Source organism: Aethina tumida, chromosome 3 (assembly GCF_024364675.1).
Source record: "Aethina tumida isolate Nest 87 chromosome 3, icAetTumi1.1, whole genome shotgun sequence".
NCBI lineage: Eukaryota > Metazoa > Arthropoda > Insecta > Coleoptera > Nitidulidae > Aethina > Aethina tumida.
Genome location: NC_065437.1, coordinates 31,455,345 through 31,468,397, shown reverse-complemented (window position 1 = coordinate 31,468,397; position 13,053 = coordinate 31,455,345). Strand labels below are relative to the sequence as shown.

General features: G+C 31.2%; 1 protein-coding gene across 1 annotated transcript in view; it reads left to right on the top strand.

Annotated features, from left to right (window-relative positions):
- Positions 1-10,438, top strand: part of LOC109601811 (phorbol ester/diacylglycerol-binding protein unc-13) — a 66,226-nt gene extending 55,788 nt beyond the window's left edge. The window contains exons 6-9 of the mRNA XM_049964662.1: positions 1,679-1,795; positions 9,548-9,804; positions 10,055-10,200; positions 10,399-10,438. Coding sequence (XP_049820619.1) covers positions 1,679-1,795; positions 9,548-9,804; positions 10,055-10,200; positions 10,399-10,438 — 560 coding nt within the window. The remainder of the gene's footprint in view (positions 1-1,678; positions 1,796-9,547; positions 9,805-10,054; positions 10,201-10,398) is intronic.
- The last annotated feature ends 2,615 nt before the right edge of the window (positions 10,439-13,053 follow it).

Here is a 13,053-nt window from a genome sequence, read left to right as displayed (position 1 = left end):
CTTCGCAAACTATTTACATAGATGTGCAACTTTCTCGTAACACGTCTGTGAATTTCTACCTATAATTTCCTACACCTGTTCAGTTTGTTACGTGCACTGCTCAAACTATCTGTTATGTGTGAACGGTATTCAGCATCCGTTGCGCCAATGGAACATCAATTAAATTTGGTTGAGCTATGTTGTTATTGGCAGCGAATATGGCCTGGATGTGTGTTACACGTGCTTTATTGTGATGTATGTGTAAATTATGTTCTGCGAATACTTACAAAACTTCTACAGGTGGCAACACATAAAAATTATCTTCTATTATTATTATTATTTAAGGATTCTATAATTTACTTAATCCTTGTTAAATCGCTGGAAAAAACTGAGCATAGATGAACGTATTCTCTGCTGTAGGATGTGAATGTAGATGAACTGTTTAGTATACGATGTACGTATTCCATTACGAATCGTAGATAATAAATGGATTTGCGATAGTGCAATTCACTTGCTAAATCTTAAATCTGTTTGTTCTCTGTTAATTTGAGTAATGGATAAGACAGTTGGGGGCTTATTAATTATTAAATCAAACATTAACTTAGTTTACTCTGGTAAAACTTTAACTATTATTTATAGTAATAAATTAATATAATGCATGTCATCATAAAATAAAATTAAAAACATTAAAATAATAAATTTTAGTAAAATAACATAATATTTTAAATTGCGTATTAGTTTTATTTTTGCCCGAGCTTCGCTTATGAACAGAATAAAAGTATATATTGCATATTGCCACGGCAATACTTTACTACTTTCACACACTTACACTTGAAATGTAATAACCTCGAAGTTTGTCGAGATTCTGATAAAGTTTCCTTCTTTTTGTAATACCCAATATTACTTTAATCAATTACATTTCCAATGTTTTGCAATAAAATGTTTCAATTTACTTTGATTTTACAATGTTTTGTAATAAGTAGAAATATATTTGAAATTAGTCTTGATAATATTGCGAAACATAAATTTGTTACAGAATAATCATTTTATAATTTGATTTTAATTGCTGATTTTAATTAATTGCATTATAAATCTTTTATTGCTTCTTGGTTTTAACTATCTCAATTATTATATTTTTTTATTTAATTTTATTAACTCTGGCTTGATTGAGATTTAAATTTGGATTTGGATTTCAATGTGGTATACTTGAAAATGTATTTCAGTGAATACTCTGAAACTCTTTGATACAAATTCCATATTGAATCTGTAATTGGATTTCTCTCTAGCAATTTAACAAAATTTGTAGTTGAATTTCTGAATGTAATTTAAATTTATAGTATTTATCGTACCTATTGGTTTCATATTTATTATTCAAATAAGAAGCATAAGAAATAAAAAATATTTAGATTTCCATAGTTTTTTCTGACTTATTAATGTCTTCGGAATAAACGGAAAAACAAAGAAAACTTTAAATAATTATATATAAACATTTTAAAAAATTACCTGAAAGCTCTCTACAAACTATTTTCGACCGTCTTCTAAATGCCAACTAGAAACAAAAAATTATTTTTAAAGTTCTGCTTTAATGGACACTTTGAGTGAACAAGGAAAGTACATTTTGGGCAAGACAATTGGAAAGTTTCTTAATCCGACCTCGCGCGTCGTCGAACCGGCCGACTAAAATCCTAACATGTTCCAGATCCGGAAAATATAGAGGCGTCCGACCTACAGCGGAAACTGGAGATGCTGAACAACATTATGGACCAGGAGGCCCGGGCGGAACAGGCACGCAGACAGATGCAGTATTTCGGCCATTGTGAGTATTCTATTGTCGCTCCGTTCATTTCAGTTTCATTTACCATCAAATGAATTGCTCATTTGTTTTCTAGTCGGGCGCTCTGTCTCTCCTCAAACGGTTTAGGATGAAGCAGTGGTGCTCGTTGGTACTTTATTTAATTGGATCATCAAAATATTACTTCACTTGACACAGTAAAGTAACACGAATCTCATCTGTCTATTAATTATTGTACATCCAAGTGGAAAATTATTTAAAAGATCTTGTTAATTAAAATTCTAAATTACTGATATTTTCACCTTTCATTGCGCTTGAGAAGTTGAATAGAAAATAAAAAGCAGGAAAGTTTTTTAAAGTTATTTTAAATTGATTAAGACACAAAGTAAGTAGGTGCCGAAGTTTATTTGTCAATTTTGAAAAATAATTAATAATTAATTCTTTTGAGCTTTATAAATTGGTGCTTTAAAAACACAAAGAAGATAATATTCCCTCTAATATTGTAAACGTTTACAGAAGTAACCTACAATTTTAAGTACCTTACAATTTTATTTTTTATTGATGTTATTTGTCCTGTGAGTTATTCTAGTTTTCCATAATATACGTCCAACAAACATACTAATTAAAATAATTACAGACTATGTCACTAAATATAAAGTAGGTTGTATATATGCAATAAATAAACATTTGTTTCATTTCCTACATTCATTTCTATTATTGAAAAAACGTATATTTTTGATTCCTGAATATTTCATGGCGGTTTCTCATTAATTTTCATAACTGATGATTGAAATTTTTTGTTTGTGGAATGATTTTAAAGCACTGTTCTTTTTTTACTAATTCATTTCTTTATTAATTTTTACATTTAAAGAAATTCTACATTTTAAATGAACGATTTATGAACCTAATTTGTCACGCAGTAATTCGATATTATCGTAAAAATGACAATAACATGAAACTTTTTGAAAAGCGTAATGTTTCATAAGTAGTCAGCATGTCTGGCGTGTGGGAGTTGGAAGCAAAATAGCAAACACCAAAACAGTCATATTTTTAATATATAAATCAAGTCTTTAAAATAAAAGACATCAAGGCATTTGATTTATTAGTATTCATGAATTATTCATTGCATTTGCACTATTGTTTAATTTGAAGAAATTTGCATGTTTTAAAATTAATAAATTAAAGTTTTTTAATGAAGTCTGTCTGCATCGTCGATTTAAATGGTGAATTTACATCAGACTTGTTTTGTTATTTAAGTTTGGCTTTCATAAATTTAAATTTATTATGAAGTTGGGAGTCTAACAGACAAAGGAAAACAAATTAGTGGGCCGTAACAGAATCCTGATGGGTTCAGTGTTAAATATCTGAATTTAACTACTTAGTATTTAAAGAAAGAAAAACATAAATGTAGTAGGAAGAATTAACATCATTTATATTTCAAAATAAACATATTTCTTGTACAAATATATATAAACCTTGTGGGGTTATTAAAAAATTTCAAAAATTAGAATTAGAAAAATAAGATTTAATAGTCTCCTGCATAAATTTAATAAAACTAACTGGTAAGTAACAATTAAACGCAAATAAAATAATACTTGTTTCCACAGCAGAAAAAGTATCCGACAAAAAGACTTAAACGGAAAACGATGAATGGCAATACTGGACATAAAATACAAACAAGCGAATTTGTTTAACACCATTACAACAGATATGAAAAATTCCAAGAGATAAAAACCAATTTTAAAAAATATTTCATACTTTCCAGCACTGTACCTAATTAAATTTGCAGTTAATTAATTAGTTATTTATTGTTAAACGAAACTTTGATCAGATTACAAATATATACATATTCGTATTATATGTTCTCATTACGATTTAAACTAATATTCATTATACTGTTGCGTGAGAAGTCTGTTTATTTTAATTACATTGTTCCCATAATATATTAATGAACTGGTATCTTATTATAGCATATAAATATTAATTATATACACACATACTGCAGTAGTTAAAACAAAGAATAATTAGAATTTGCTAATTGCTAATTAGGTATGTTAAACATATGCGCCACAATATATGCAGATAAATTTAATTCCTTCTCTAAATAAATGGACCTCGAATAAAAAGCATTTTGGAAACAGTAATTTAGACTAGAGTCCGGTATTAAAGCTAGAACTATTTGTCACATTATCAAAGGAAATACAAACAACACTTCAACATTTTACTGCTTAGTGTCCGAGCCAAAAAACGTTTGTTTCGGGCCATTCCACCTTCGGTATTCATTGTCTAGTTTATAAAATAATGTATATGGTACATAAATCACAAATAATTAACTTATCTCTACCAAATTTATATAAATATTGGTAAACACTGCAGTATAATAAACATGTATATAATAAATTTATTTCTATTTGAACTGTGTTTTAGAATTATCACCGTTGACGGTAGTGAATACACTTGGTAACAGATGAATAGTTCCCCATAGAGTGGCACTCATCTTTATTTCCCTTTTCATCAGTTTTCTTATGAGATCGTGCATTATCCTGGAATGACCTTCCCCGGAATAATACCGTGTAGTACAGACGATGAGGACACATTATATCGGGAAGTCGTGGCTAACGCCGACGCCAGAAAATGTGCTACCCACACGAACGTCCTCTAATTTATATAGGACAATAACAGTATAAATTACATTCGGTCTGGAGCGTCTGGCAGCGTCGCGGCGCGCCGTCTCATCTCTTCGTAACTGTAATTTTTCCTTCTTTTTAAACTCTCCGTTCCTATTTATCATGCGGAAAATACAGACGTGGGAATAAATATCAAAAGGCAAATCTTAAATTTAACTTCACAAGTACACGTTCTCTAATCTAGTTGTGGAACAAATCCTCTATTTGCATGTGTGCTTATTAAATTAGTTATAATCCTATCGATCCATCGCTGCTACATTTGTTAATCTTATTGCGTAGGTGTTTATTGGGAACGTCCTATTTAAAACTGTAGGCGGTAATAGAGATTTATACGTAATTATCCTTCCCCATCCCTTTTTTTGCGACGTAATAGATTGGATCTAAACGGAAATGAACATTAGCGAAATTGCCTTGACCATTTTTCGTACCCGACCCGACGGTGTCAAATCCATCCAAGGGAAAATTAATTTTTAATGCCGTCGCGCCGTCATGCCAGACACGAGTTCCAAACTAACACGTCTCGTAAATAGTTTTGGGATAGTTCTGATATAACGTCGTTTATTTTAAATTCAATATTAGATATTTTAAAATCGTCGCCGTCCTGACAATAAAGTCCCATTAGTGTGGCTTTAATAATTGATTTATTTGAAAACTTTTCATTAGTATTTTAGCGTATTAAATTCGACTGTTGTGTTAGGTGGTCAGTTTATTAACGAGTAATTTTAAATAATTATTTGTTCAAAAAATATCCCGTAAAAAAATGTATTAGAGGATGCCAGAGATGGGTAGTAACGCAACATTTGCGATGTTTTTCCAGGAACATTAAGTGTTCATAAATACTAAAGATGGTTTAAGTTCAGATCCTGACTCCTGTCGATCAAGTTAACCAACGACATAAGACAAGGACATGCTAAGGGTACAAGTGGAAGCAAATTCATGTTAAGCAATCGAAGAACACCCTTAATCAACCTGGGTCGACAGAGTCAGAGAACAAAGGTTCTATATGATAATCCACAATGCAAAAGGCAGTGGCTCTCTACAACTCAATCACCACGAAGTACTGAGAAATCGAGTTTATATGCCGAAAAGGCGATTTTGTGGGTTTGGTGGAATATTCGCAGAATTGTTACCTTTGAAGTGCTGAAACCTGCACAAACTGTCAATGCAGACCTTCATTATGAATAACTGGATCGAATGAACTAATCTTTAGTCGAAAAGTATCCGACGATTGTCAACAGAAAAGACGTTATTTTGCAACAGGACAGTCTAAGACCATACTGCTCAAGTCGAAAACTGGCAAAAATTAATGAATTGGGGTGGGAGTTAATGCCTCACCCACAATATTCGCCCGATATTGGACCCTCAGATTTCTTTTTATTCTGATCCCTATATTTTCTTAGTGACAAAAAATTTGAAAATATGGAAGATGTATAAATTGCCATATCGAGTCAAAAATATTAGATGATAAGTTGTTGATAACGAGGGTGGTTATACTATTGATTAAAAAATTTATTCTATTGAATTTACTTTCTAATAATTTCCGTGTTGAGTGGTCAAATTTGTAAGTTTCGAACTCAGCAATAAATTAATCTATAAAAAAAACAGTTGATGTAGCCATTCGACATGAAAAGCAACATTATTTTGACTTTCACAATTGTTTCCTCGAAGAATTTACAATAATATTTTAGCATTTTAAGTGCCAATGTCGTATCATCACAAAATAATTAATTGACAAATTCTTTGCGTATTCTCGTAAAAAGAAATATTTACGTTTTAAGTAAGTAATTTCCGTGTTGAGCAGTAAGATCTATAACAGCTGAGCTTAAACAATTTATGAACCTAAAAAAAACCGCATGATATCACCGTCCAACATGAAACCCAACGTTATTCTTAAACTTTCAGCTAGGTCAATAAAACGTTTTATGATTTAAAAGTTTAACGTCGCATGTTACGATATTGATTGTTCGTTAATGCCTTTGACAATATACGAACTGGCCAAGTTAAAGTGAACAACAAATTTATATTATAGGGTTGGTAATTGAAATTTATTTATTGGACAATTTATCGACGATTATAACGATATAAACGTTAAACACATAATGGCTGCGATAAAACCGGGAATAACACCATGTTTCTATTACTTTTTTAATTTGTAGTTGATTTGTGTATGAAACACATTGTATTTTAACCTAGTGTAAAAAGTCATTTGAATCAAATTGCTTTGCTTATTTTATGGCTGAAACAAAGTTCATTTCTTGTTTGTACACTAAGAATTTCAGATTTGCATAATATTACTTTGGTTATGTGAGTTATGCAAATTTCATTTCAACGTATTATTGTACAAATTATGCCGGCTTTACCAATTTCTTTACAAATGGATTTAGAAGATGTTAAGATTATCTTTTATCATGCAGAAGGTAAACAACTTCATTAAGTAAACTGACTTTTTACGCGGTTTGTAAAAAAATAGCGTTAGTAGGATGTATATAGTTGAAGGCTCCCATTTTCTCAAAAAAGCTTCTTTTCCCTGGTGTTGAAATTAATTTAAGATCTTAATGAATCGCAAAACTTTTTTTTCATTTTACTACTTTCATTATGTCAGTTTTATAAAATTTTTTACAAAAAATTTTAGCCGATGTTAAATTAACTAAAAAATGACGATAGTGTGACGTACTAATTTGAAGGCTGCCCCTTTATAAAAAAATTGTTTTCTCTGCTGTTAAAATTAATTTAAATGTTCTATGTTACAAATATATTTTAAAAATAAAATATTTTTGTAGACGTAGACGGTTGGGATAAACCTAAGAATGTCCCAGATATGTTCTATTTGGTTAAGGATCTGGACTGCAAGCTGGCCAGGCCATAACATTAATCCCAACGTCAGCAAAATAATTTCGTACCACGTGGGCTATGTGTGGTAGGGCATTATCCTGCATTAGTAAAAAGTTTACACCTATAAAGGTGGCATGTGGCACAAGATCTTCTATAATGTCTCAAATATAACGCTCAGTATTAGGGTTCCCCTTGTTTATCACCAAGTCGGTACGTGCTTTTAAAAAATGACTCCTCACACCATAATTGAGCCCCATCAAATTAGGTAGTATTTACGAAATTACATTGAATATATCATTCAATAGTTTAACCTGTTGTCTAATATTTCAAATAACAAAAAAACTAAACATCTCGTAAATTCGTTTACAAACTTTTTAGGGTATATATAGGGTGTTAGAGTTCTTCGAGTATTCAGTGCGTATATTAATCTTTATGGTTTTCCGGTATATCTTTATTATTTATTGAGGCACCCAGAATAATCGGTGAGTTTGATCGAAACGAATATTTCTTTCAAAAGTGAGGAAATTATGCACTCAATATGTTTCGGTTGAAAAAACAATAGCTAAGTTTACAGCTGTGGAAAATTAAAATTTCACATAATTTTTGACGATTTTCAGTTACTTTCGCAATTTGAATAATCTTTTCATCAACAAATGATTCAAATATTCCAAGTTATAAATTATTCATTAATTTCTTTACAAATGGATCTGAAAGTTGTTGAAATTATCTTTTGTCATGTAGACGGTAAACAACTACATTAAATAAAGTGAATTTTTACTTAACTTAAAAAAATAGCGTTAGTGGGATATACAAATTTAAAAAAAATCTCTGTAAAATTAAAATAAAGATATGTATATATTTTAAAACTTTGTTTATTATTTAGTAAGGGGTACATTATTAGAAAAAAAATTGTTTAGAAATTACACCTACAGATAATTCTAATTTTATTTAATTTTTAAATGTTTTCAGTCACTCACCATTTTAGCAATTTTGGTTTCATCAAATTCAATATTCTAAGTTTTAGAATTTTAATCGATAGTTTATTCAATTACAAATATTTCAAGACTTGGAACCTTAAGATTGAGTGCATAGTAAAATGCACATAAAATAAACAAATATTTAAGTTCAGTTTAAGTTTTAAATTTTTGTCTTCATTCAGTTAAACTGTTTTCGATTTCTAACACAGTGATTTTTCCATGTAAGAAACCAACAGCAATCAATCAGGTTTTGTTCTGAACCTGATGCTTTAATGTCTCCTTTTTATTTTGCGCGGGTAGAGCTTTTCACATTGTTCTTTGCAATGACAACTCAAATTTTTTGGGACGAAAATCAATTGACTGAAGAAAAAATGAATCTGAATTGTCTTATTTTATAAATCGTGTTAATTTTAAAATTGTGATTTGTGTACCAATTGTGTTTATACAGTAGTGGCGATCTTTTCCAAATAATTGAGACATTTATATTGCCTAAATATTTGTTACGGGTTCCCTTGAGTGCTCCTAAGTAAACTGCGTTCATTCATTCATTGGACAAATTCTCAATATACAACGTAAAGATTTCAAGACCATTTTGAAATAACCGAAATTAAATAAACTATTGATTGAAAAAGTAAAACCTGGGATATTGGGATTGTTTTTTGTTATAAGCTACAAGTAATATTGAGTGTTCAATCATGGATGATTAAACAGAATTCTTTGGAATATTTATTTTTAAACATTGTTGAACATACTAATTAAAGATAAAGACTAAAAAATGTTGTTCAAAGATCGCCCAAACACCAATGACTATCAATTAATTGTTTTGTTTGATATACTGATATGTTTATGATAGTTATAGTAATTTACCCAAGTTGATAATAAAAGTTAGTATTCATTGAAAAATACAAGTTTACTAGGTATTCAAAACCTCAAGTTTAAATGATTTTAATAAAAGGAATTGATTAAGATAAACATAAAATCATACGAATTTATTGTTATTATACATGTGACTATACAGGAACATTCTTCTCAATAGAATGAATACCCTATAGTCCCCAATATTACAAAAACCTTTGTCTTTTCTGTCACCAACGAAACTTTATCATAAAATATACGAATCACAGAATAGAATGTCACAATTCCATTGTAGCATCATCTAAAGGGATTCACCTCAGATACCATCGATCGCACCGTATTCTGTTGCGTGGCTCTGTGTGTACAAACCTATTTGATGTCCTCCTTTTCAGCCAACAGTAATCACTTTGACAATGAAATTTCAGCGGGGTACTCGGAGGACAGCGACTACACGTCCGACCTGAACTACCCTGTGGGTCAACACCCCAACTCGTCTGCATCCCAATTTCGCACTGCTGCCCACCAGATCCATACGCCACAACGGTCGTTGGAAACGTCGCGCGAGAATTCGTACGAACGCGACGATGCTGGCCCGCATCACCACCATCACCAGCTGACCGCCCAGACCCACACTAATCAGCACCACCTCAGTCCCGGCACGCACAGGCACCGCCACCATCAGGTACGAATTTCCAGAAAATTGTCTCTTAAAGTTAAATAGACGTTATTTTGTTTTGTGTATCAATCACTAATGGAACCATTACCTAATTGAAGTCTTTTAATTTTGTTCAAACATTTTAAGATCACATTCGCAACGATGTTTTAACTTCGCTTGCGGATTCATGAAGCAGAATCTTATTTACCTTAAACCTAATAATGTCTCTTTTCAGTATCACGCGGAGTTCGGTTTACTAAACTTGTTTTGTTTACAGCGATACTCTCCGAACACGGATGAATACGGCAATTACGATAATACGCAAACGGGGCAAAATTCCAGGATGCAATATCAAGATAGCACCGGGGACTCGGAGCCTCTATTCTATAATAGCAGGCCGCGTACTAGGCCAGATTATTCCAGGTAAATATGAATTGTGTTTCATTATTGCCGATATTGGGACGATTAATTCAATATTTCGGAATTGCTAACACAATTATTAATGCATTATAACAGTTAATTAACTTAGTACAATGAAATTTGTATTTAATATATCAGAGAGGAGAATAATGTAATACCAAATTTTAAAATTGTAAACTAATTATATGTTTTTTAATAAAGCAGGCGCAGAAAATATGCATCTGAAACGAGTGAAAGGTAATTGTAGCGCTCTAACTAGATCCCACAATGTAAATTTAACACTAATCCAATTATACAAATTTTGCTTCTAAGCACTCACTCAAAACTGCACATCTCATGTTTACCTCTGACATGATTATAATTTTGCACAATATAAATCAAAATAATTTAAAATTATTTTAAATATTTTAATAATAAATTTAAGAAATTTGATATTTCAATTTAAGGCAATTAATATTACTTTTTTGTTTTGAAATGGTGTAATATGAAAAGATTTGGTGACTATTGATACTGATATATCATGGACATACGACTGTTCCAACATATACTTTTACATTTTTATCTATATCCCTTTTATTGTACAATGAAATTTCTATTAATTGAGATGAAGCTTGACTTGCCCAAAATGACAAAATTGAATGAACATAATACCTGACTTAAACATTGAAAATATTAAGTCTGGTAAGTAATTGAGTCTGTGTTACGCCAAAATCAAAATGTCTTACATTCTAAAAGAAGTATTCAAAAAGTGACAAAGAAATTTCAATTCCAAAAATGGAGTGTTCAAATTTAATATTGTTTTGCTAAAACATAAATGTTAAAGCAGGAGTAAACGATTCATATTTTGAAATATAATATCAGAGATTTTTTAAATAATTTTGTTAATTATTATCACTAGAAGTTATCTAAACACTCCTCCCCAACACGTCTTGGCATTGATTCAATGAGGTAGTCTATTTCCTATTGAGGTATAGTATCCCAAGTTACCTGTACTCCAAGTCCATGGGGGCTGGGGTATATTTCCTAGCTTTCTACTCATCATATCCCAAACATGTTATATGGGTGAAAAGTCGGGGGCTCACATGGGTCTCTTCAAAAAAGTTTAAACTAACCCTGGCAATATAAGACAGATCATTATATTGCTGGAATGTTGAATTTCCGGGCCGATTAAGGGAAGGATAAACATACGACTCCATTACTTCCTGAAGATAACGTTGCGCTGTCATGTTACCTCTAATAAACTGATCTACTTCCATGAGCAAGCACCCATTGTTCGGTGTACATGTTGCTCAACATCAAAATGAGATTGACGTATTCTCTTGGCCTGACTCTTTTTCGCCCTTCATGTCCACTCAAGCAGAATCGAGATTTATCAGAGAAGACGACTTGATGCCATTCCACATTCTAGTATTGTCATTCTCTACACCACTGTAATCGATGCCTTCGATGCTTTGCGGTCAGACGTAGCACAAGATGGGACTGATAATGACTTTATACGGCGGTAAACCGTTTGGACACTTAGAACATGCCCATGTTCTCCTAACTACTCATCAGCCAAAGATCTAGTTGTCGAAAATCGGTATCAGAAAGCTATAAATCTTAGACTTCGACGTTGAACTTCATTTTTGTCCCTTCAACGTCCGGCGTCTACTCTTCTCTGGGCACTATTAAACCAAGCTTGACAACATCTCATGACAGCAGTTGGATTTCTGTTAGTGCGATTACGGATTTCTCAAAATGAAAAATCCGCTTCCTGTAGATCAATAATTCGGTCTCTTTCAAATACACTTAGCTGGCGATAAATTTCACTTACTCTAGTCGTTTGAACATGACTAAACATCGACATTGGATATGCAATGGCATAATTCACCACTAAATTAATTATGCCAATTTATTTGCCTAATTAGGTAAAAGTAATTCGAAAGTGAAATATCTTGAGTAATAAGCTATGAAAAAAACATTTATAAACAAAATTTTATCATTTCGAGGATGAAACACGTTAGTGCTAAAACTAGTACCCCTCCCTTTATAATTCAAGTAGGGACCCCATAAAAACATATATAGTAGCATTTATGAAACTTGTCTGTTTAAAATTCGTTTCTATAATTTTGTATGAAAGAATTGTTTCTTGGTAGGTCATCCAACAAAAATTAAAAATTTGAGAAATAGAATTTCTTTTCAGAATAATTTCAAGTATTGTACAAAAAACACATTAAAAATAATTTCGACTTTCATTGAATAAAGCGCCATCTATTGTTAATCAAAAACAATATTTTGAATGGTAAAATCTGAATCTGTAATAAAAAATGTGATTCCTATTTAATTTTTATTATGAATTTTTTTTGAGTGTTTATTACATACTTTAAAAAAGCGGTTTAGAAGGTAACACAAAAAATGGCTTAAACTTAGATTTATTCTGAAAAATAAGCAAGTATTACCCTTTTCTATCTAGACATATGATCATATCCTATTTTTGTAAGAAACTTGCTTTTGGGAATTGAAGAAGTGTATCACCTCGTTACTCAAATCCGCCGTAAAATCCAAAAGCAGCGCATATTTTACGACAAACTTCTGGAGCCTTGATACCAAGTTTTAATTCATAAAGTAAACACGAATTATTGCATCCTGTTTACTGATTATAATTCATAATAGTAGACCGTAAAGAATGAAATTTTTATTATATTAACAAATTTAAAATTAGCGGTTAACAGTATAACCAATATGTAAATCAGAAAGTTTTACTCTTTCGAGAAAGAGAGAATTAGGTTTAAACTAATTTGATATGATGTAAAAAGAGACACAATTACAAAAATTACTCGTAACTTGCTTCACACATGTTGGAACACAGTTGAATAT